This window comes from Aegilops tauschii, chromosome 5 (genome assembly GCF_002575655.3).
Source record: "Aegilops tauschii subsp. strangulata cultivar AL8/78 chromosome 5, Aet v6.0, whole genome shotgun sequence".
NCBI classification, from domain to species: Eukaryota; Viridiplantae; Streptophyta; class Magnoliopsida; order Poales; family Poaceae; genus Aegilops; species Aegilops tauschii.
Genome location: NC_053039.3, coordinates 401,485,811 through 401,510,059, shown reverse-complemented (window position 1 = coordinate 401,510,059; position 24,249 = coordinate 401,485,811). Strand labels below are relative to the sequence as shown.

Sequence of the window (24,249 nt, the reverse complement as noted above, 5' to 3'; positions counted from 1 at the left end):
ATTAAATTGCGAATAATAGCAGGGGAGATGAGCATGTCCTTAAGAGAGAAATTTGAGAGAGAGGTGGAGCCGACAGCATGAACAGGGAGCCGACAGCATGAACAGCTGCAGGGTGAGCGACTGGTCGGTGACGCGTTCGCCCACGTCCTCGAGCGCGTCGGCGAGGGATTTGAGGCGCCGACTGTATTCGGCGATGGAGAGATCCCCCTGAACGAAGTTCCGGAACTCGGCGCCGAGGACGACGGCACGCCCCGGCTGGTTGTCCATGAAGAGGATGTGGAGCTGCGTCCAGATGTCGTAGGCGGTGCTGTCGGGGGACGCCACGGCGTCCATGAGGTCCTCGGCGACGACGCCGTGCAGCCACAAGACCATGGACAGATCATCGTTGCGCCACACGGCGCTCTGGCCGAGCAGCTCGGTGGCGATGTCGAGGTGGTGCTAAACCTCGTACTTGCATGCAATGATGTAGAAAAGTTGACGCCAGCAGGAGTAGTTACCAGACTCGAGTTGGAGCTTGGTTGTGAAGTAGTGCGCGATCGACAGAGGAAGGCCGGTGGACGAGGAGGGGCCGGCGTCGGAGGTGCCAGGCCCTGGGTGAGGAACAAGGGCCCTGCCCTGGCCGCCCAGTGCGAGGCGCGGGACAGGGACGCTCCCGGCAGTACGGAGAACGCCTACGGCAGAGGAGGACGGCACCGCAGCGCCTTCAGGAACAGGCGCCTTGCCCAGATCGCCGAGGTGGGCGCGGCGGGTTGGAGGCGGGGCCGTGGCGACCGCGGCGGCGGGCGCGGCCTGGGAGGAGGCGGCCGCGGCAGGTGCCGCGGCGGGGATGGGGACGGCGGCGATCGGAACGGAGGCCGGCGCGTCGAAGTCCGCCGAGCGAGTGCGGCGGAGGAGGCGATGCATGGCGGAAGCTGGAAGGGATTGGAGGACCGGAGGTGCTCGCGTCTGATACCAAGTTAAGTTATGTTATTCTCACACACTGCTTGTATTCATTGCTTCAGAGCTACATATAGACAGATTACAATAAGAGAGAGAGAGCAATGGATCGTGGTTACAACAGCAAGAGCCGATAGTGCCTAAACTCTAGGGATAACTACGCACTTAATGCAGGTGGCCGTTGGACAGCCTGAGGAATCGGTCTTGCCAGTCAGCCACGCGGGACGTGAGGAAGTGGCGTATTCCAACACCCTCTCCCCCTCCCCTTTGATTTATCAAAAAAAAAAGTATTATGTATTCTGTTATCAGCATTACATGACGTACCTCTGGAAGGTCCTTCTTTATTCTTTTGCCAGTCTGAGAAGCATCGTCTTGGTGGCTGTATGAGGCCTCCCTGCTAGCTGATGAACCAGTTGATACATCTGCAACACCAATTGTGCCATGAGACGCCAACGAAGGAAACAGCAAGAACGAGTACATCAATGCAGATCTAGTTATGAGCATCGTGCAGCTTTTGTGCGCATTACAAAAATAAACATGTTTCAGTTTTAAGAAGAAAAGGATTTTAATCGGCCGTAGCTATTCTTGCAAAGCATTGCAGTCTTGGCAATCCAATCTTGTACAATCGAATAGAACATGACAGTAGAGCACATGATTCAGTGAGATGGGCATCTTTGCACTGCCCCTGCCAATTTATTTATTTCTTGTATATATGAAACTAAAGCAGAGAGGGACACGGCGAACAGAGAGGCGGAGGGGCGGTGGCTTACGGCGGCCTTGGATTTGCCGGTGACGAGGATCCTGCTCCAGGGACGCCATGACACAGTTGGGCGCTAGTAGACCCACGAACGATGCTTCGACGCGGGAAATCCCTCTCTTTTCTGCTCTGCCTCGGCCTCTCCGTTCGATTCTCGATCGATCCCGAGCTCTGTGTGGACTCTCGACCTCAGTTTCGGTTGGAATCTAACTCCGGAAGGAGATAGCGTCCGACGCCGCCGGGAGATCTATTTCCGCCAGCCTTTCCCCCCTTGCAGAGTAGTAGTAGGAGTAATTTTAAAAAAAAAAATACAACCTCAGGTTTTAAAACGACCCGGATCAGCGAGTTCAGGGTTTCCTCCTCCTCCATCCCCGCTGCGACCTCCTCCTCCACCCCCGCTGCGACCAGCAAGGCCGGCCGCCGGCGCCGCCTCCCGCCGCCCCGCCTCGACCTCCTCAACCAATTCTGCACCATGGTGGCGGAGGGGGAGGAAAAGGAGAAGATGGTGATGTTGCGGAGCGAGGACGGCGTGGACTTCCTGCTGTCAGAGGCAGAGGCCGAGGCCCACTGCGGCAGGAAAATCAAAATAATGATGAAGTACGACTCCGAGGACCACATCATCCCTTCCGACGACGGCGGCGGCGAAATCAACTACTGCCTCATCCGCCTCCCCGTCCGAGGCGACACACTCTCCAAGGTGATAGACTACTCCAAGATGCACGCCTCCGGATCCCACGACTTGACCCACTGGGATGCGGAGTTCATCGCTGGTTTCAACCACGAGGCCCTCTTCGATCTCATCCTGGTGAGTACGTACATACATACTTTCCCAAAAAAAAGATCTAAGAAAAGTTATACCTCAATCAATTGATAGAACCGGCTTGGGTATAATTTGTCTAAATTAAATCCATGGTTTAATAATGAACTGTGTTGTTTAACCATAATAACAAATCAATTCCTATCAAAATTCCTAGAACGAAATTCCTATAGGATACAACATGCATGCATACATACATACATACATACGCAGTGTACACATTATATATGAACAAACAAATTCATTAACTTAGGTATGCCTCAATTTTCTATTATTAGTTGATATTATATCAATTGAATATCTTTTCTGTTTTACGAGATTTTTGCTAAAGTTGGATTTACACCTAATTCACATTGAGCTTATTCATGAGAATTCTAAACTTTTAACTCGAGAATAGTAGAGAGGAACGTATGTCACCACAAACAAAAATTAAAAGTGTTGGATTTCAATCTGGTGTTAAAGATTTCGATTTGCTACACCCTCCCCGGTATGAAACCAAGAGTATGTAAGATTTTGGTCCAAGGCATCGTCGGTTCCTGGCTCGACCACTGGTGTTGTCTATGATATGAGTCACGCCCATATAGCAACAAACGGTTTTGCTCATTCGCATGAGAATTATCTTAGAGCTCAATCAACTCCTTGGCAAAAAAAATGCCATATCTCTTTCATTTCTTTAAGCTTTGCATTACTACTTGCAGGCTTCGGAATAACTTCAAATAAGAGGACTGATTGACCTAGCCTGCCAGACTACTGCTAGTAAGATAAAGGGGAAATCTCTGTGTGAAATTTGTAATATCTTTAACATCAAGAGTGTCTTTGCTCCGGAGCTAGATGAAGAAACAATAGCAAAGAGATTGCAAGATTCCACAACATGTTCGAGCGACAAGGTATGTTCCTCGATCGATCCACTCTTTTGACGCAATGCAATTTTACCACTATAGAGTCATTTATCTTCCGACTTGTTTCATTGTGACATCAATAACAAAATCCTATGGTCATCTTCTACACTTATTCCATTGTTGCTCTGGCGGATTACCCTCGTGTTGTGGACAAGCAGGAGGAGTTGCCATGCAGTGAGACCCCATGTTCAATGCAAGAGCTCGAATTGGAGGAAAAAGCTTTGCATGCTCTTGACATAGTTCGATGCCAAGAGTTTACGGGATACGACCCTAAGGTCAACGCTTACACCCGTACCCGATTCGACATATTCAACCTAGCCTTCTTTGACCTTGACAAAGAGTGTGAGTATTTTCATTATTGTTTCATTCGTTAATCCTGTTTAGGTACCCCATTTGATGTGCATACATGTTGGTTTTGATTTGTGATTGTGGCCTGTATCCACAGCTGATTTTTGTCGTGGTCCGCGGCTTAACATGATACCTTCACCAATACGTGACTCGATCGTAGGATCATGTGTAAATGTCATTACCTTGAAGGTAAAGGAATCGGAAGTTGGCTTCCCGATAAAAGTTTTTGGTACCGTTGTAGCAAGAGACCAGGTCGACTATAGATGTGTTTATCTCTTCAGGCGTGAAAGGGGTGATCCCCAACTCATCACCTCGGCGGTATGTATTTGTTTGTGCCTCCAATCTTTTCCTATGCTTTTGTATGGCTCCAAAACACATTGAAAGATTATTTTGGTTGAATTTTCTTTTTGCAGGACGGCAAGTTAACTTTGATGGATCCATGCCGAGGGCTTGTCCCAGAGGACAGAATATATTTTGAGATGGATTTAAAGATAGTACGTGATGGAGGTGAGGTTGAAGATTTCAGCAAAGGTGTGATCGTTTTCAACAGGGCCCGCCTCCCTAATGATAAGCAGACCATGGGTGTGAGTCTAAATAGCTATCTGAGTAGGGTGGAAGTGAGATGTGCTTATGTTGTATATCCCATTGAAGCTACCATTGAAGTCAATATCTTGAAGGGACCGTGTAGTGTCTCAAGAGTTATCGCCGCTACTACCAAGAATTATGAGTATAGTATGGATCTTTACAACGGTGGTGAAGCAGCAGCAGAGGTTGAGGCAAGGACTGTTCCCTTGAGTCGTCGTGTTGTAGCTGTCCCACTTGGTAGAAAGTTGGTGATGTTTATAAAAATGTCACCGCAACTTTAGGACGATCCACGGAGATGATGCATTATAGATTAGGCTCCGCACTTGTGGAGGTGAAACTTGTCTGGACAGCTGTTCCGAGACGCGAGAGACAAGATATGATCAAGGATGTGGGAGACGAGAGCCTTTTGATGTGATGCGGCGGAGCGTCTGTTTGATGGATGGGAATCAACACCTGGAAAAGTATTCTGCATTTCATCTACTCTGTATCTTTATTGGGCAGTGCTAGGCGCCGGTCCGCCGGCCCAAAAATTTGGGCCGGTCGCACCTTTCCCGTTCGATACGTGCCACCAGCACCGTTTGATCTGCTCTTCCTATTTGCTTCGTCCTACTCCCCCGACTCAAAAAATCAACGCAGTGCCTCCTCTTCCTCTGCTCGGGCCAGTCCCATCTCGGTGTGCGCCGTCCGCCTCGCCGGTGCAGCGGCTTCGACTCCATCGCACCCCCGGTTGCCGCACTGCCATCTAGCGACCCCTCGCCGCGCTGCCGTCGAGAATGATGCACCGCCGTCAGTGGTCACCATGGTTGCAACTCTGGCACCGCCAGTTCCAACCGCGGTCACCAGGGTTGCATCACCAGCGTCGCCGTGGTTGACGACTTGCACTGTCGTGTCCAGAAAAAAAATCTGAAAGCAACAAAATCTTCACTTGTCGGTTGAAGCAAAAAATTATCAGGTTCCAGCAAAATTAAACACCAGTTCCAGCAAAATTACTCAGCACGAAGAACTCCCAGTTGTTAATTGTAGCAAAAATTCAGGTACTTCCAGCAAAAATATATAGTGGTTCCAGCAAAAGAAAACCTCAGCGGCGAGGGCGCGTCCATTTACAGCAAAACAACTCAGCAGGAAAGAACTCCCAATGGTCGATTGTAGCAAAAAAATCAGGTAGTTCCAGCAAAAAAATACATTAGTTCCAGCAAAAAAAAGGCTCGGCGGCAATGGCGCGTCCGGTTCCAGCACATCGCGTGGTCGATTGTAGCAATTACCGATGCCGGTTCCAGCAAAATGGCTGGCTGGTTGCAGCAGAGTCTATCGTCGGGTTCCAGCACAAATCGCCGCCCGGCAGTTCCAGCACGGGCGCCTGCCGGCTTGCAACTTCTCCGCTCGTCCGTTCCAGCACGGCTGGTTGGTGATCCCAGCACGGCCGCACGGCGAAGCTACGAGCGATGGGACGCTCCTCCCGATTGTACGACGATGGAGCGCAAAGATGCTGCTACAGAGCCTCTTCGTCGTCGACGACCGCGGCTCCGGAAGCAGCCGGATGGCCGGCTCGTCAGCTCATCCATAGGCGACCGTGGTGCCCGCTGGATGCGCTCGATGGTGGAGCTCGCAGGAAGCCAGGAAGGCGCGGTCCTCGGTGGCTTCACCGGCGTCGGTGTGAGGAGAGCAAATAGCGGCGGCGGCTATGTGCCCGCGCTGGGAAGAAGGGATTAGAGGAGAAGACTTGTGTGGCTACGGGAAGATAGAATGAAGGGATGGGAGGATAAGGCTGTTGCTTCAGCGGTCATGGGACCCACCAATCACACGTCACCGCGGGACATAGAGCGGTTGTGCGTGGTCTGTTGTGGCCATAGGATCGCGTTCGATCCAATGGTTCCGCACAGACCGGCGCAAGCCGAAGCCGGTCAGCCGGCTGGCAACGTTTACCATCTTTATTTTCTAGCAGACGGCTTTAGATTCCATGTACTCGTATCTTTATATTTTGTAATTAAGTTGTTTGATTTACTACTCTGTTATGTCCTGTCAAAGAGTGTCTTTTTTGATGGATGGAAATCAACATCTGGAATTATTATTATCACTAGGAATAACCTAAATTCGGATAGTAGCACAAAGCTAAGTAAAAAAAAAAAACCAACGTTGCTTAACTGAGACAAAAATACGGTGACTTCAATAGTCAACGTTGTGTTTTTCAGCCAAGGTCAAAAACTGTATCCAAAACAGTTGCATAGGATGTATACAGGCAAAATGTACAACTAAAATATTTAAGAGCTGAACCAAAATATTTAAGCTGGAACGCTGTATCCAAATTGTATCAACGTAACTCTGTAGTGCAAACAGAACGTTTTGGAGCCAGCCATTCTACTACATCATTATGTATTCGTAGAATAAATAGTAAAGAAGTTCCTGCTTATATAAAATGCACCATGGAAGAATGAACAGAAAGAAAGCGTGCTCTGCTTTTATGGAACATATTCTGAAAATCAAAAAACGGAAACCAACATTAGTAAGTACAAATGGATCAGAAATTTGAGAGCATAGATAACTATATATATGAAAACATACATGAGAATCAAGTATTTCGGGCCTACTGCCTCCTTCAACAACAGGAAGTGCTTGTCTAAAATATAGGCAAAAAAGATGATTGGCATTCAGTGGTTCACATAGGAAAACTGAAACGGTATTTTCACAATTATTTGCCAGATAATTATGACATCCATAGTACACCACCTTTGCTAAAACAAAGTTTAAGTTGTGTGTTTGCAAACCAAAAAACTTTGAAATGCCGTCATAAGAAAATTAAAGCTCTATATAAATCCCATCACTTGTGTACCACACACAAAAGCATAGCAGCAAATGATACATCTAAATAAAAGAGGACGGCAGATATTGGATGATTAATCATAACCAAAGCACGACTAAGCACCAAAAAAATTAAACCCACCTGCAAACTTTGATGCCAACAATAATAATTAAGAGTCAGTAAAACATGACCCATCATGGTGGATGATAAGTACACGACATGTGGACACTGCATTAGCAAGAGGGGGTATTTGAGGTACCATACAAACTAAAAGACAAAAAAGAGTTGTGCACCCATGATCAGGCTTTATAGCAGGAGATCCTGGAGCAACTCCGATGTCAAGCTGTATACCCACACACAAAAAAAAGAGAATCATAGCCATTCTGAGATGCTTAATAGAAGAGAAAACTAAGGGATATATTCCAGAGCAATAGATATGGACATACATAGCAAAGTGTAACAATGGTGGAAGAGGCAAAACTGAGCTGGGGATGAAAGAGTGAGGAGAGAGCTGGTGCGCTGCCGTCAGCCGAAAACGTTTCAGTGACGGTCAAAGCCCTTTGACCAGACGAAAACGACACGGAAGGGTATTTTCATAATGGCACATGATGGAAGAGTGGTATAGTTCAGCACTGTTTTTTTAGGGGTAAAGATGAGGTCGGGCGGAAATTAGGGGGGAAAATAAAAATGTTCCAATATGTTATCTTAATATATGTTATTGTCATGCAAGCTAGTTCCAGCGAGGTGCTACCTATTATCCTTGTTATGTGTTATGATGAAAATATTTGTTGTTCTCATAAATTGTTTGGTCTAAAATTACAAGCTAGGTGCTGCCTTTTTTTTATAGAAATATGTAATCTTAATAATATGTTAATTTGAACAGAAGTGGTTCAGCATGGTCATTTGCCATTGAGGGCAAAATCGTCATTTTGCTTACTTTGGCAGAAGTGGTTCACACCGACTTAACGGTTGATGGCAAATTGGCAAAGAAACGAGCTTGTAAGCAGTACAAGAGCAACATTGGTTTGTTCGATGGCAAATGAGCAATAGCCGAGCTTATCATTGGTAAATAAGCAATCATCTCAATGTACGAGCGTGGCATTGGAGCGGACGAGCGCGCCTGGTCACTTTATCTGTACGGCGAGGACATGTTTGGAGATTCGAGTGGCTTTAATGTCTGAGGGTGGTACGATGGATTAGGTGCTGGACTGGCGGTAATACGCTGTGGGGCCATTGGGGTAAACGGTGAGGCGGCAAAAGGCAACGTGACCCGGCGAAGACCTGGGCGGATGGCACATAACGTGGCCAAGAGATCGTGCCGGTCGTGGCCAAATGGAGATGAGCGGGCGGGGGTGTTTTCTCTGATCTCCAGAACTGTCGTCTTCCTTTCTGAAAGTGGCAATGTTTTCATGCAAACCGTGGAACAATTTGTGATGACACACTCGCCGAAAATGACAACGCCATCGAAAGAGGCGATTCTGGTACCGTGCAAGGTTCAGCCGTTGATGCTTTTCATGCGGATGTGTGCCATCTTTTGATTATAAACCAGCCAAACAGTTTCACAATTAAATACGTGAGAATACCAACTTTATGTGGGCTCCTTTGCATGCAGCTTTTGAATGTGTATGACGACATAGGGCCGTACCGTAGGGTTGCATGCATGGGTTGCTTATTCTCTCTTCTCTCCCAGACAAATGCATCCATTTATTTCATCTTTGCTAACTTAAATCGGTCAAATCTTTTGAACCAACATTCTGATTTGAAAAAAAAGAATTGAACTCATGTCGTAGGCCTGTAAAACAAGATTGATTTTGCATACATTTTAAATTCCATATTTTTGAAATAAAATGTTTCACTCTTTTGAAATAAACTATTACACATTTCCAAATAATCAATTTCACAAGTTGACATTTCAGTTTCATATTGTTTTCATTTTCAGAACCCAGATTTCACTTTTCGCAGGCTTATTTCATGAAAAATCATATCTATTCTAGTTCAACATTTTTTAAATAACGTATTTCACTCTTTTGAAATAAACGGTTACATATTTCCAAATAATAATTTTCACAAGTTGACATTTCATTTTCATATTGTTTTCATTTTCAGAACCCATATTTTCCTTTTCACCGGCCTGTTTCACAAAAATCACATCTATTTCAATTAAAAATTATTGGAATAACATATTTCATTCTTTTGAAATAAACCGTTACACACTTTGAAATAATCGGTTTAACTAGTTGAAATTTCAGTTTCACATTTTGATTAAATAGGTTTCCAGTGAAATAGCTTGGTTTCACAGGTTTCTAATGAAAATAGGATTGTATCACAGGTTTCTAATGAAAATAGGATTGTATCACATTTTTCTAGTGAAATATGTCGTCAAAATTTGAACGTATCTGAAATATATCCAAGATTGGTCTGGTTCTAAAGGTCTTGGCGCCCGGAGTTCAAATATATAAATTATTTTATAATGAACTTATACTTCTAAAAGATATGAGCAATTTAAATTGTCTAAGATAAAATAAAGTCTATTAATTTATTTGGGAGGGAGAGGGAGGAGAGATGCGTGAAAAGGCGTACATCACTCGCTGAGGTTGCTGGACTTCAAAAAGTGGTCAGCGTATGGCATAACTAGTGAGCTATTGATGAAATACTGAGCTAGGAGTATAAAATAGTGGCGTGAGCAATACTATGGGGAACAACATGCATGGATGCGTAATCTCCAAGAGACAGCCATGCACGGGATCTTTCTCGCCATCGTTCAGGTCAGGTCTTCGGCTTCATAGACACAACGAACCATGTCCGCGATTGTCTAAGCATACACCGTTAGCCTATCTACAGCCTGCACCCCGTCGCGCCGGATGCTCCTCCACGTGTGGGTTGTCATACAAAGCTCCAGCGGCTTCCATCGTGTCTGCGCCCTGTGTATGAATGAACAGTGGTGGCGCCATGTTACGCAGGAAGACAAGGTTATCCACAACATGCAAGACGACACCCGCGAGAATGATAATGTTGAGCACGTTGGCATGACAAGGCGACGCTGGATACCCGACAACAACGAGCTACGGCAAGAATGGGCTCGCCATCGCCATGCCCGTCTCCACCATGGCGGTGCTCGGCATCACCATGCCCAGCTTGGCCGCGGCCGACAGCGCCTCCGCCTCGCTGTGCACCTCTGTCGCTACTGCTGCTCGTGTCCAACCCTCGCAAGACTCCCAGCAGGCCAGCACCATGACGGCATGGCACATGCTTGTCCTTGTGCCCAACGTCAACATGGAAGCCATTGTTGTGCTCCAACTACAGTCTATTGGACCCGTGTATCATGTTCAGTGTGCACCTGGTGCTGTGCTCTTTCAGTACCCAGGATGGGTGGTCATGGCGCCCAATGTTTGATTCTACTTGAGATTCAGAAGCGGTGTAGCACGGCTCAAAGACGGAGGATCGTTCCTGAGCGATGGGTACACGGTGGGTGGTCAGGGCGCCCACCGTTTGGTTCTAACGGAACGACAATAGGATGGTGGGGCCAACCTTGTTTTATTTCAGCTCCTAATCCTAACCAGTACAGGACGCGTAACTGGCTAATACACCCTCCCGCTCCTATCCCGAAAGAAACGAGCGGACGGTGATACCGAGAGCATGCGAGGACGAGCACTCCTTTGAATTTTCGCTCAATGTACAGGCTTTCTTTTCGAGCATACCGAGCAGCCACTGGACTAGAGTCTAGCATACAACTTCCTTTTCGTACCGGAAATCGAGCCATTTTCTTTTTTTGGTACATCGAGCGTACAGCTTGATCGGCCCGTCGCGCGCCACTGATCAAGCACGCCACCTAAAGCATCTATAGCCGGATCACTCAAACCATCTCTCATATATTTGTGGACACGTCTGGTCAATGATCGGATTGGAGAGAGAAGGAAAAAAGTGACCCAACCAGATCCCTTATATCTTTCCTATATGTATGGATTGTCCGCAAACCCTCATGTCCATCTCAAATATGAGGAGGATATGAGGGCTCGCGGACGTGTCCGGGCACCCGGCCAATCCGCCACATAGGACGCGGCCCATCCCAAATCACTTTTTCTCTTTCTTTAGCCATTCTTTTCTTTCTTTCTCTTCATCTCCATCAATCACATGCAAATGATCGGACATACGAGAAAGAAAATGAGGATTGTAGCTCCGCGGATGAATAAATAGGGGCTAAAAACGAACACTCCCGGTCACTGACCGGGAGCATCTCTAGCATACCCCTTAAAATCGCAAACTATAAAACTAGGATATGGGTCGGAAAAAAATGCAATTTAAGGGTTTATTTTAGCTACGGCCGAACAGATACTGTAAAACTGGGATAAAGAGCTTCTTCCTCCAGTCCGGCCGCTGCCAACCCTTCCCCCAGCCGGCCACGCCCCGTCCCTGCCGGCCGCGCCCCATCACCACGCCGGCCGCGCCCAGCCTCACCGGCCACGCCCTGCTGAGGGAGTCCTGGACTAAGGGGTCCTCGGGCGTCCGGCCTGTTATCCATGGGCCGGACTGATGGGCTACAAAGACATGAAGGCCGAAGACTGCACCCATGTCCGGATTGGACTCTCCTTGGCGTGGAAGGCAAGCTTGGCGACCAATTATGAAGATTCCTTCTTATGTAACCGACTTCATGTAAACCCTAGATCCCCCCGGTGTCTATATAAACCGGAGGGGTTAGTCCGGAAAGTTACCATAGTCATAGGCTAGACTTCTAGGGTTTAGCCATTATGATCTCGTGGTAGATCAACTCTTGTAATACTCATATTCATCAAGATCAATCAAGCAGGAAGTAGGGTATTACCTCCATAGAGAGGGCCCGAACCTGGGTAAACATCGTGTCCCCCGTCTCCTGTTACCATCGATCCTAGACGCACAGTTCGGGACCCCTTACCCGAGATCCGCCGGTTTTGATACCGACATTGGTGCTTTCATTGGGAGTTCCACTGTGTCGTCGACACAAGGTTCGATGGCCCCTTCAATCGTCAATGATGACGCTGTCCAAGGAGGAACCTTCCTCCCCGGGCAGATCTTCGTATTCGGCGGCTTCGTACTATGGGCCAACTCGCTTGGCCATCTGGAGCAGATCGACAGCTACGCCCCTGGCCATCAGGTCGGATTCGGAAGCTTGAACTACGTCGCGGATATCCGTGGAGACTTGATCTCTGAGGGATTTGAGCCCGCGGCGATCGCTCCCCCTCACGACGATGAACGTGACTTAAATCTGTCATCGGATCACACCCAGGAGATGGTTCCTGCGGCTGCAACGGCCTTAGAGCCGAAGCAGATCAGGCCATCCGAGGCCGCAGAGTCCGCGGCGTTGGAGCCGCACATGGACTCGACGCCCTGCAATATTCGCTTTAACGGAACTTCGGGCTGGTCTCCGGCTATAAGTTCCGGACTGTGTACGCCCGAGGACACCGAGCTAGATCGGTTATCGATCTTCGAGTTCAGCGCCGGTGACGTTTTCCAGCACTCGCCTTTGGGTGACGTGCTAAATCTTTAAAGAATTTGTCCTTGGAGAATGACTCACAGCCGAACTATGTCCGGTTCGAGCTGGAGACGGATGATGAGGAATTTTGCTTCCCACCCGCCACCCACTTCACAGCCACCGTCGATGACTTAACCGACGTGCTTGACTATGGCTCCGAAGAAATCGACGGTATGGATGACGATGCCGACAAGGAGCAAGGCCAAGTCCCGCCATTCACTGGACGTTGGACGGCTACCTCTTCGTACGACGTGTACATGGTTGATACACCCAAAGGATCCGGCGACGACAAAGAAGAGCCAGATGCGAATAAAACCTCCGAGACGCAGTCCAAGCGCCGGCGGCCCAAACGCCGCTCTAAGCCCCTTCGCTCAAAGGACGACAGCACTGGCACCGGAGAAAATAGCACTCCGGACGACGCCGAAAACAATGAAGACCCTGTCGGGGCCACATCCGAACAGGAACATGACAGCAGGCAAGACAATCCTGATGAACAGGCCGTAGAAGATGACTCGGAGGATGATAGTTACCGTCCATCCTCCGAGGAGGAGGTAAGCCTCGGCAACGAAGACTTCATCGTGCCTGAGGATCCTCTGGAGCAGGAGCGCTTTAAGCTTCAGCTCATAGCCACTGCAAGGAGCCTGAAAAAGAAATAGCAGCAGCTTCAAGCTGAACAAGACCTGCTCGTCAACAGATGGACTGATGTCCTGACAGCCGAGGGATACGGCCTCAAGCGCCCAGCCAAGAGCTACCCGAAACGCAGACTGTTACCTCAATTCGATGAGGAGGCGCCGGAGCACATATCTCCCTCGCGTAACGCGGAACGACCACCACGTGGTCGAGACAGGGCAGCCGAACGGCCACCCCGCGGTCGGGATAAAACGACAACTCAGGCCGAATAGCACAATGCCCCACCACCCTGAAAAAATAGAGACGGAAGAGTTCGGGGTCACACGTACGACCTCCGGCAAATCCTCGACAGTAGAACAAGACATACAAGATCGATCTATGAATCGCGAGGGCATGCCTCGAGGCACGACGACGGCTACCTATTCGGACATGACATTCCTAACCACGCCCGGGCCGAATGTCGCACACGGACTCCATCAGAGCTACGCCGCGATGTGGCCCGATACAGAGGTGCCGCACACCCTCTCTGCTTCACAGATGAAGTACTGGATCACGAATTCCCCGAGGGGTTCAAGCCCGTCAATATCGAATCATACGACGGCACAACCGATCCAGCAGTGTGGATCGAAGATTTTATTCTCCACATCCACATGGCCCGAGGAGATGACCTCCACGCCATCAAATACTTCCCATTAAAGCTCAAAGGACCAGCTCGGCACTGGTTAAACAGCCTGCCTGAGAATTCCATCGGCAGCTGGGAGGACTTGGAAGAAGCTTTCCTTGATAACTTCCAAGGAACTTATGTCCGGCCACCAGATGCCGATGACCTAAGCCACATAGTTCAATAAACCTGGAGAATCAGCCAGAAAATTTTGAACTAGGTTCTTAACCAAAAAGAACCAGATCGTTGACTGTCCGGATGCCGAGGCCCTGGCAGCCTTCAAACACAGCATCCGTGACGAATGGCTAGCACGCCACCTCGGCCAAGAAAAGCCGAAGTCTATGGCAGCCCTTACGGCACTCATGACCCGCTTTTGCGTGGGTGAGGACAGCTGGCTGGCTCGTAGCAAAATTACAGCCAACGAGGCAGACCCCACTGAGGCCAAGAACAGCACCGGCAAGCTCCGGCGCAATAGACACAAACGCCGAAGCAATGGCGATAACACCGATGACACTACAGTTCACGCCGGATTCAGTGGCTCCAAGTCCGGCCAGCGAAAGAAGCCCTATAAAAGGAGCAGCGGAGGACCATCCAGCTTGGACCACATACTCGATCGTCCTTGCCAGATACATGGCACCACAGACAAACCGGCCAACCATACTAACAGAGATTGCCGGGTCTTTAAACAAGCTAGCAAGGCAAACGGTAGAAACAAGGAAGTGGAGTCACAGAGCGAGGACGATGACGAAGGGCCCCGGCAGCCAGACATCGTAGGACAAAAGAAATTCCCCCCTCAAGTCAAAACGGTGAACATGATATACGCTACACACATCCCCAAAAGGGAACGCAAGCGCGCACTCAGGGACGTCCATGCGTTAGAGCCAATCGCCCCGAAATTCAATCCGTGGTCGTCATTTCCGATCACCTTTGACCGTCGAGATCATCCAACCAGCATCCGCCACGGTGGTTCAGCCGCACTGGTCCTGGACCCAATCATCGACGGATTTCACCTGACACGAGTCCTGATGGACGGCGGTAGCAGCCTCAACCTGCTCTATCAGGATACAATACGTAAAATGAGCATCGAACCCTCACGGGTCAAGCCCACAAAGACTACCTTTAAAGGAGTCATACCAGGCGTAGAGGCCCGTTGTACGGGCTCAATAACGTTGGAGGTAGTATTTGGTTCCCCGGATAACTTCCGAAGCGAAGAACTAATCTTCGATATTGCCCCATTCCGCAGCGGCTATCACGCCTTGCTCGGATGAACCGCATTCGCTAGATTCAACGCGGTGCCACATTACGCTTATCTCAAACTCAAGATGCCCGGTCCACGTGGCACCATTACAATAAATGGAAATATGGAACGCTCCCTCCGTACAGAGGAGCACACTGCCGCCCTAGAAGTAGAAGTACAGAGCGGCCTTCTCAACCAGCATTCTAATCCAGCTGCCGAGCCCCTGGACACCATTAAGAGGGTCCGGACCACACTGGAGCAGGACAGCTCGGCTCGTCAAGAGCCGAATTAACAAATTGACCTCCCAGCCCCGACGAGGCAACGGCACTAATACCACGCGTACGTAAACCACGCACTCAAAACCCTACGGGAATTGACGGAGGCATAACTCGTTCGCGATCCACTGTGCGGCTCGACCGACCCTGGGATCCGCATGCTTTTACTTTTTCTTTTTTACGGGTTTTCTTCTCTTTTCGAGGTTTATACGGACAACCCGCTTGCAGAACACACCAAGGAGGCAAGGAGCTCTGGCCCACGAGGGAATCCCCAGGTGGTCTCTACTCAACGATTGCCATACCTGCTTTTCATACCCCGCAGGTAGCTCGCCCTTGGTAGCGGCATGTCAAATAGCCTTACTTGCTTATCGCACTACTTGTGCGAAGTACGCCTCGATGTACTAGTAGCATCACAATGGTGAATACACGGCAGCGTCAGCTTGTTATTTAAATTTCCTGTTCCCTCACCTTTGTATTTCTCACTCTTTGCACGCATGCACAATGGTACGAATTACCACGCCAGGGGCTCCATTATGCCCCGCATTACGGCAATAAAGTCCGAACACTTTTACAGTATAGTTCGGCACCCCGAACTTATAGCATTATATGCATCGACTCCGAATCATGTCTTTGTCAATAGTTGGGTTGCCCGGCTCCTGTGCTTACTACCTTACGTTCCGTTGTATCGACTAGGGAAGTAAAGGGAGAACTACTACGATTGTGTCCCGGTTCTTCCGGACGAGCACCTCAGTAGATAAAGCTGAAAACTGACTGTCATGATGTGGCGAGAGCTGGTCAGCTGTTCGAGAGGTTCCAAATCGTTGGAGATTTTTTCCGCTTCTTGCAAAGAATCGGTTCTTCCGATTAGGCGTCTATAGCGCCCCCAGTTCGGTCTTCCGAATACCGGGGGCTTCGCCGACTTTCTCAATTGTCAAAATCCTATGGCTAAGTGAGGGCGGTAAAGGCCGCATAGTCTGATTGCCTTGTTCATCGCGCTAAACACCTCCTTTAAGGACCAGAATGTGGAGTAAAGAGTGTTTAGATTTATCCCGAACACCCCCGTACTATCTACATGGGGGCAGAAGCCGACGACTGGTCAACCCTCATATTTCATAAACGGCCGCACATGAGGTAAAAGTTTAAATAAACAAATATTATATTACATAACATCATCCTTCCATATCACAGGGCAAGTTAATACACATGTTCTCATGGGAATATGATATCCTTCGAACATTGCTCCGCCACAAGGCGGGACCCCTCCAGGACACCATCAAAATAGTGCTCGGGTCGACGATGCTCCTTGCCCTCCGGCGGTCCCTCGGTCATCAGCTTCTTGGCATCCAGCTTTTCCCAATGCGTCTTGACGCGGGCAAAGGCCATACGCGCACCTTCAATACAGACCGACCGCTTCACGGCTTCGAGCCGCGGACAGGCACTCACAAGCCGTTGCACCAGTCCGAAGTAGCTGCTGGGTACAGGATCAGCGGGCCACAGCCGGACTGTCAAGTCCTTCATGGCTAGCTCCGCCAACCTGTGCAGCTCGACCAACTGCTTTAGCTGGTCGCTGAAGGGCACTGGATGCTCGGATCCCAGATATTGGGCCCAGAACAGCTTCTCTGTAGACATCCCCTCTTCGGCTCTATAATGCTCGGCCGCATCCGACACACTGTGTGGCAGATCTGTAAACGCCCCTGGAAAAGCCCACATTCAGGATAAGTACAAGGAACGTTTCTGCTATATACTTGCTCTGCATAGATGAAGAGCTTACCCGCCGTAATCTTCTCGGCCACCTGCAGTTCCTGGAGGGCGCTTTGGGCCTCGGCTCGTGCGTCCTGGGCGCTCTGTCGATCCTTCGCCAACTCGGACTCTCGCGCCTTACAATCGCGCTCCAAGGACTCAAATTTCTCTATTGCGCCTTGGAGCTGTTGCTGCGCCTCGCCAACCCGGGCCTCGTGCTTCTCGCGTGAAGCGCGTTCCTTGGCCGCTTTGTCCTCGGCCTCGCCTAACAACTTCTTAAGGGTTGCACCTCGGTCGTGGCCCCTAATAAAGTTTATGACACTTCAGTCCGGACGGACTATCTCATTTTTTCAAAATATACCCACAGGTTACTGCATACCTCGGCTATCCTCCAGCTGCTTCTTTACGAGGCCGAGCTCCTCCTCGGCCCGCTCTAGTTTCTGCTTTAGTCCGGAGACCTCCGCAGCATGAGCAGTGGCAGCCTACAGCGATACCTGCTTATTAACATGGACAACCCATGTTAGACTCCTGCGATATTCATTCTTGATCCTCTGTTTGGCTTTTCCTCCCGAACACCAAACAGAGCATCAGGGGCTACTGTCTATGCTGTGATATTTTTTTTACAATCACATTACTTACCTCAAAGCCTGTTAGAAGGCTAGTGCAGGCTTCGGTTAGTCCGCTTTTGGCGAACTGAACCTTCTCTATTACCGTGTCCATAAGGACACGATGCTCATCCACGATGGAGGCGCCTCGTAGCGCCTCCAGCAGATTATTCGGTGCCTCTGGATGGACAGAGGTCACCGGTGGAACAGGCACGTTACCTCCTTGGGGGGAATGCCGATCGCCGGACCCCGGAGCCGTATAAGTCTCCGGAGTAGTATCCGGCTGAGGCCCGAAGGGAACTCGGGCCCCGTCACCAGTCCCCGTGAGAGCTTTTTTCCCCGTGTGTCTGGCGGCCGAGGAGTCATCCTGGGACTTCACCCCGATGATCTCCGGAATCTCCCCCCGGCCTGGGAAGGTCTTTTTGGACACCACCTCGTCGTCGCCCTTGGGTGAGACGGAATGAGCAGGTGGCGGAGACATGCTAGCCATCTCCTTCGAGTCCAGCGAATCCTCTGTCGAGGATCGCGGGGATTCATCACGTGCCGGACTGCAGTGACAAGGTTTAAAATATGTCAATATTACAAACCAGGAAGGCCAGACGTTTGCAGATCCTGGCACTTACGAAGCGGCCCGAGGCTTGGTTCGGCGAGGTCGCTCCGGACTGCTATCAACATCCCACATGGAGCCATCCGCGAGGGAGCCTCTCCTCCTCTTGGGCGTCTCCGCCTCCAAACTCGTGGAGGCCTCCCTTTTCTTCCTTCCTCCCGCAGGGGGGAGTCGCATTCCTCCTCGTCGCCATCGTTGGCGGCTGATGGGTCTGTCTCGTCGTCAGACGAGATGACCAAGGTGCTCCTTCGGCGAAGGCCACTCCTGGTTCCCTTGGCCGTGGTTTTGACCTTCTTTTCCGGCACGTCATAAGGCGCCAGAAATAGCATGTCCGTAAGGAGAGGGGTTTCTTCGTCTTCGGGCTGCGGAGCCGGACAATTAATCTGTCCCGCTAGATCGACCCAGGCCTGAAAAAGAAATTGATAAGAAGGCTTAGTATCCTTCCTGGAAGTATGTCCTTAAAGACTATACGTTGACGGCTTACCGGATTGCCCTGACGCTTTAAGTTGAGCCCGCGGTCTTTGGTCGAGGGTGGCGGTGTCTCGCTAGCCTTAAAGAGCACTTTCCAGATATCTTCATGCGTCGTGCCGAAAAGCCTTAGCAGCGTCTGGTGCTTGGCCGAATCGAACTCCCACAAATAACATGCCCGACGCTGACATGGAAGGATCCGGCATATAAGCATGACCTGGATTACATCGACGAGCTTGATCTTCCAGGTTATCATATTCTGGAGGCACGTTTGGAGCCCCGTGATCTCTTCCAAAGATCCCCAGGTCAGACCCTTCTCTTGCCAGGAGGTAAGCCGCATCGGGATTCCGGATCGAAATTCGGGAGCCGCTGCCCAGTTGGTGTCACGCGGCTCGGTGATATAGAACCACTCCGATTGCCATCCCTTCACCGTCTCTACAAAGGAGCCTTCGAGCCAGGTGATATTGGGCATCTTGCCCACCATGGCACCTCCGCACTCGGCCTGTTGGCCGCGTACCACCGTTGGCTTTACATTAAAAGTCTTCAGCCATAGGCCAAAGTGAGGTGGGATGCAAAGAAAGGCTTCGCACACAACTATGAATGCGGAGATATTAAGGACGAAGTTGGGGGCGAGGTCATGGAAGTCCAGTCCATAGTAAAACATCAGTCCACGAACAAATGGGTGGAGAGGGAATCCTAACCCACGGACAAAATGCGCAAGGAACACCACCCTCTCTTGAGGTTCGGGGGTAGGCACGATCTGCCCCTCGGCAGGGAGTCGGTGAACGATTCCCTCGGCCAGGTATCCGGCCTCTCGGAGCTCCTTGATATCTTCCGGCTTCACGGAGGAAGTCATCCACTTGCCTCCCGCTCCAGATCCAGACATGGCTAAATACTTTTTGGAAATAGGGGAAGATGGGAGCTTTTGCGCTGTAGCTCGAGGACGGAAGGACGGAGAAGGAGGGGGCGTGGGTGAAAAGCACGAATCCTTATCCCCTTATAAAGGCTATGAATATCAGCCCCCCCCCCCCGTTGGTCATAAAATCTGCCTGTTCCCAATGGGTAGTGTAAACGGCGCAGTTTGATTGCCCGTGCTTGTATTAATGGAAATCCCGCAATAAGGGGACACGATCTCCACTTCGACAAGACGTGCCAATGGAACCGCATCTCAAGACGTGGGACGGTGGGCTGGCCAACGGTTCGAAAAAAGGACCAGGTCCGGATATTATCGTCGCATCCGAAGACTATCTTGGAGTTCGGAAAATGGAGAATCCGCCTTGCAATGCCGGAGACGATTTGCACGCCGGACTCCTCGTCATTGAAGCCAGGTTCAGGGGCTACTGAGGGAGTCCTGGACTAAGGGGTCCTCGGGCGTCCGGCCTGTTATCCATGGGCCGGACTGATGGGCTACGAAGACATGAAGGCCGAAGACTGCACCCGTGTCCGGATTGGACTCTCCTTGGCGTGGAAGGCAAGTTTGGCGACCAATTATGAAGATTTCTTCTTATGTAACCGACTCCATGTAAACCCTAGATCCCCCCGGTGTCTATATAAACCGAAGGGGTTAGTCCGGAAAGGACATACTCATTACCATAGTCATAGGCTAGACTTCTAAGGTTTAGCCATTACGATCTCGTGGTAGATCAACTCTTGTAATACTCATATTCATCAAGATCAATCAAGCAGGAAGTAGGGTATTACCTCCATAGAGAGGGCCCGAACTTGGGTAAGCATCGTGTCCCCCGTCTCCTGTTACCATCGATCCTAGACGCACAGTTCGGGACCCCCTACCCGAGATCCGCCGGTTTTGACACCGACACCCGCCGCCTCCGCCGTCCGCGCCTTGCTCTATTGCCAGCCGCGTCGGCCAAGCCGTGCCCCTTTGCCTGCCGCGCCGGGAGGATTCCGACGGCCAGGCCGAGGTCATGGGAGGCCACGACGATGTCGGGCTCGTCCAATTCGAACCGGTGGCGATCGATTGCGGCGTCTAGCAGCCTTTTCCGGCGTGCGGTGATGAATTCCGGCGAGTTTAGGGCGGATTCCGGCAAACTCCTCGACGGCATGTTTGCTCCGACGAGGTTTGATTGCTATACGGGCCCCCCTAGGTTCGGCCTTCCAACCTTCAAACATAAGGGTTTCGAGTGTGCATCTTCGGTGGCCCTTAAAAATTTTACGGGTTGTATCACTTTTACGATTTCTGTTCTGGACATTTTTTCGATCAAAACTATAAAACACAAAAATTATAAGGGTTTGACCACTTATACAGGGTTCGGTAGAGAACTAAGATGCTCTTGCTGCCAAACACGGGACCCGTAAACCCCACGGTAAAACGCGGCAGGCAGATCTCTCCCCGCGACCAGCCGCAAATCTGACGGCAGGTGACTGCGATCGACGAGCTTGCGATCTACGCCGCGGCACGTGGGAAAGCCGAGCAAAGGTCATAGATCGCGGTCGCACTTTCAGAATCCACGTGACATGACATCCCGAGGTCCGTCCGTTCCGAGACGCAGCTGCAACGTTTGACAAATGCTGCATCGTCTGTCAGGCAAACGGCAAACCACCACCCCGAGCTCGGTCGCCGCGCCGCGCCAACTATACAATCCGGCGACTAAATTGAACCGCTCGTCAGAAACTGCCGACCCTACGGCCAGCAGAACGGCGGCGAAAGTCAGTCCGTCAGTCGCCGCTCGCGAGAGTCCGGACCGGACGCCGGAACCGTCCGCCGTCGCCGCCCGACCGCGCGCGCGCAACTTGGCCATTTGGACGCAGAGAAGCGCGCACGCTCCAACTAGACCGGACAATGGCCGGCACAAAAACTATTCGCCAGCCCGGGCCGGGTCCAAGGCCTCGTCTCTCCAACCCCAGTCCAACCAGAAGAGTCTACCTGGGTACAGTACTGACTACTAGTACCAGTACTGGACTAGTCTAATACGAGGAGGAGTATTTAGGCGCGCGACTCGTGCTCTTGTTACGGTACGGCGTCCACGAGCGAGCCAATCCACAATCCACATACGCGTAGCGTGAGCTAGCGTGGCGTAGGGCGCTCTCCTCCTGACCCGAGCGGCCGCGCGCGCGCCAACGCAAGGCGGGGCTGATGGAGGGGGCGCCGAGGGTGGTGCCGTCCCGGCGCGGCGGCGTCACGCTGGCGGAGCAGCTCGCCGCGTCCTCCAACCTCCGCGACCTCCTCAAGCTCCGCGACGACGACGTTCAGGGCGACGGCGAGGGCGCGCGGCCCGCCAGGCGCCGCACGCTCCTCGACGTCATCCGCGGCCCCGAAGACGACGCCGCTCCCCCGGCTCGCCCCTCATCCACGCGCGGCGGGGAGCCCGAAGCGACGGCCGCGGTGACCGTGGCGGCAGCGGTGCCGGGGGCGGCGTCGCCCGGGCAGGGGGAGGAGAGGCGGGTGTCGCTGATGGCGCTGCTGGAGCAGGCCGAGCGGCAGTGGACGACGGCGGCGGCGCGCGCCGGGGCGTGGACCCGCGTGGACCAGGACGCGGCGGCGGAGGAGGAGGGGGAGGCGGGGAGCGGGAGGGGCGTGGGCGGGCGGTGCTGCGTGTGCATGGCGCGGCGCAAGGGCGCGGCCTTCGTCCCCTGCGGCCACACCTTCTGCCGCGCCTGCGCCCGCGAGGTCCGCGCCGGCCGCGGCCGCTGCCCGCTCTGCAACGCCGCCATCCGCGAGGTCCTCAACCTCTTCTGACGCCGACGACCCGGCCGGCTCACATCCATCCATTGCCGGTGAACTGCCAGCAGGTTCCAAGCCGTTCCGTCGATCGGAGACGGCGGCAGCATTCGGTGTATAGATAGATAAAATCTCATCCGTTGTTGATTTTTTCTTCCTTCTTCGTACTTAGTACAATACAAGTGAAAACATTCAATACCGTAGTACATCATCATCGTGAATTCATCAATCTGTTCATCTACAAACATGCTGGAACGAATCCTCTGCAATCAAGATGCTCGTACGAACTACAGCATGCGCGGCATGGCCATCCAGAGTGGTTGGAGGTGGATGCCATCATTAAGCTCGACTCGCCCGGCCGTTACCAGTTTCCTCGGTTCAAAACTTCAACGCGTCAGAAAAATCCACCCGTGGAGGCGGCGGTGTGATGTCACCGCCGGAGAAGATAGTAGATAGATAGGGAGGACTTGCGCCGCAGGCCAGCCATCTGTCCGGGCTGATGATGCGTTCGGCGGTGATGTTGACCCGGTGGCTCGGCCCAACGGTGCCGTTGCGGCAAACGGCCAAAGTGTTGCTCTCGTCTCCTCTTCTGTTCGCCTTCTCTTTATCAATTGTGAAAGTTAAAAGCGAAAAAGGTAACAACCCGTCGTTGCCAGATAGTAGATGGTGATAAAGAGCTAAAGCCCATCTGCTCTAGTGCTATTGGCGCAACATGCCTGCACACTCTGCCCACATCGTACTTGCGTTAGATCTCGTTGGTTTGGGTGGTAAGCTAACCTCACCATCACACGCACTATGGTAGTATTGTCTCAAAAAAAAAACGCTCTATGGTAATATAGTATAGCACTGCTGTACAAACGGTGAAAGCATGGATGCGGTTTGTTCCCTTTAGATCGATCGGACGGACATGTGCGTTCACTTTTCATTTTGGGTCGGTAGATGTGCCCGACGGAAGGCATACCTATTTTTGACCGACGTGACCGAAATAAATTTAGAAAAACTTAATTAAACATAAGTGGCCGGTCAACGCCGGCCAAAGTCCTCTTAAACAATTAATTAAACATAAAAAATAAAAACCCGCCCGCATGTTGCCCTAGTCGTCCGCCTTGCCCTTGCCGTCATTGTCGCCGCCGCCGAGGTTAATGAAGACGGGAGGCGGCCCAGCCCAGTCGAATGCGGCTTGATAGGCCGCCAGGACTGCCTTCTCCGGTGTCTGTTGTGGCGACAGCAATGCGGCGAGGCAGGCACGCTCCTCCTCCTCCTTTTGGCGGTGGTCCTCCTCCTCCTCGCGCTCCCTCTGCATGCGCTGCTCGCCGTCGGTGCGCTCCTCCGCCAGCGCACGCTGCCTCCAATGCTCGAGGTACGCGGCCTCCTGCGCCAGCGTCGCGCCGATCCAAAAGGGGGGGGGGGGAGGGGGGCTGACCCACTCCCACAGCTGGCCGGTCTAGATGTACCGGTCGGCCAACCCGGGTTTAGGCGTCGGAGGGGTGAGCGGCGTCGGCGACGGCGAACCCATGCAGTCGCCGGCCGCAGAGAGGGCGATGGCCTCCGCCAGCCTCGCTTGGTAGTCCGCTTCCGCCTTCAGCCGCTCCTCCTTGATGGAGGTCTCCAAGGGCGCCACCAGCGTCACCTGGTAGGCAGCCTCCTCCTCCTGGTCCTCTGGCTTGACGACTAGGGGAGGCAGGGGGTTGACGTGGTGGTG

General features: G+C 51.6%; 2 protein-coding genes, 1 long non-coding RNA gene and 1 pseudogene across 3 annotated transcripts; 3 read left to right on the top strand and 1 right to left on the bottom strand.

Moving 5' to 3' along the window:
• Positions 1–2,165: 2,165 nt before the first annotated feature.
• Positions 2,166–3,220, top strand: LOC123494060 (SKP1-like protein 4). Its single transcript, XM_045228668.1, has 2 exons — positions 2,166–2,498; positions 3,209–3,220. Exons 1-2 carry the CDS (start codon positions 2,166–2,168, stop codon positions 3,218–3,220), a joined length of 345 nt encoding a protein of 114 aa, XP_045084603.1.
• Positions 2,321–6,009, top strand: LOC109770942 (uncharacterized; annotated as a pseudogene).
• On the bottom strand, positions 4,747–6,827 carry LOC141023464 (uncharacterized). The gene is made up of 2 exons (XR_012185009.1): positions 5,605–6,827; positions 4,747–5,245 (listed from the first exon to the last, which is right to left on the bottom strand). It is a non-coding gene; the product is annotated as an uncharacterized lncRNA (long non-coding RNA).
• Positions 6,828–21,684: 14,857 nt separating this feature from the next.
• On the top strand, positions 21,685–22,792 carry LOC109770939 (uncharacterized). Its single transcript, XM_020329652.2, has one exon. The coding sequence runs from the start codon at positions 21,963–21,965 to the stop codon at positions 22,563–22,565; it is 603 nt and encodes a 200-aa protein (XP_020185241.1). The 5' UTR covers positions 21,685–21,962; the 3' UTR covers positions 22,566–22,792.
• Positions 22,793–24,249: the final 1,457 nt, after the last annotated feature.

Bases quoted from the DNA above. Each gene is read 5' to 3' on its own strand.
- LOC123494060 (XM_045228668.1), top strand. From the start codon at position 2,166: ATGGTGGCGGAGGGGGAGGAAAAGGAGAAGATGGTGATGTTGCGGAGC.
- LOC109770939 (XM_020329652.2), top strand. From the start codon at position 21,963: ATGGAGGGGGCGCCGAGGGTGGTGCCGTCCCGGCGCGGCGGCGTCACG.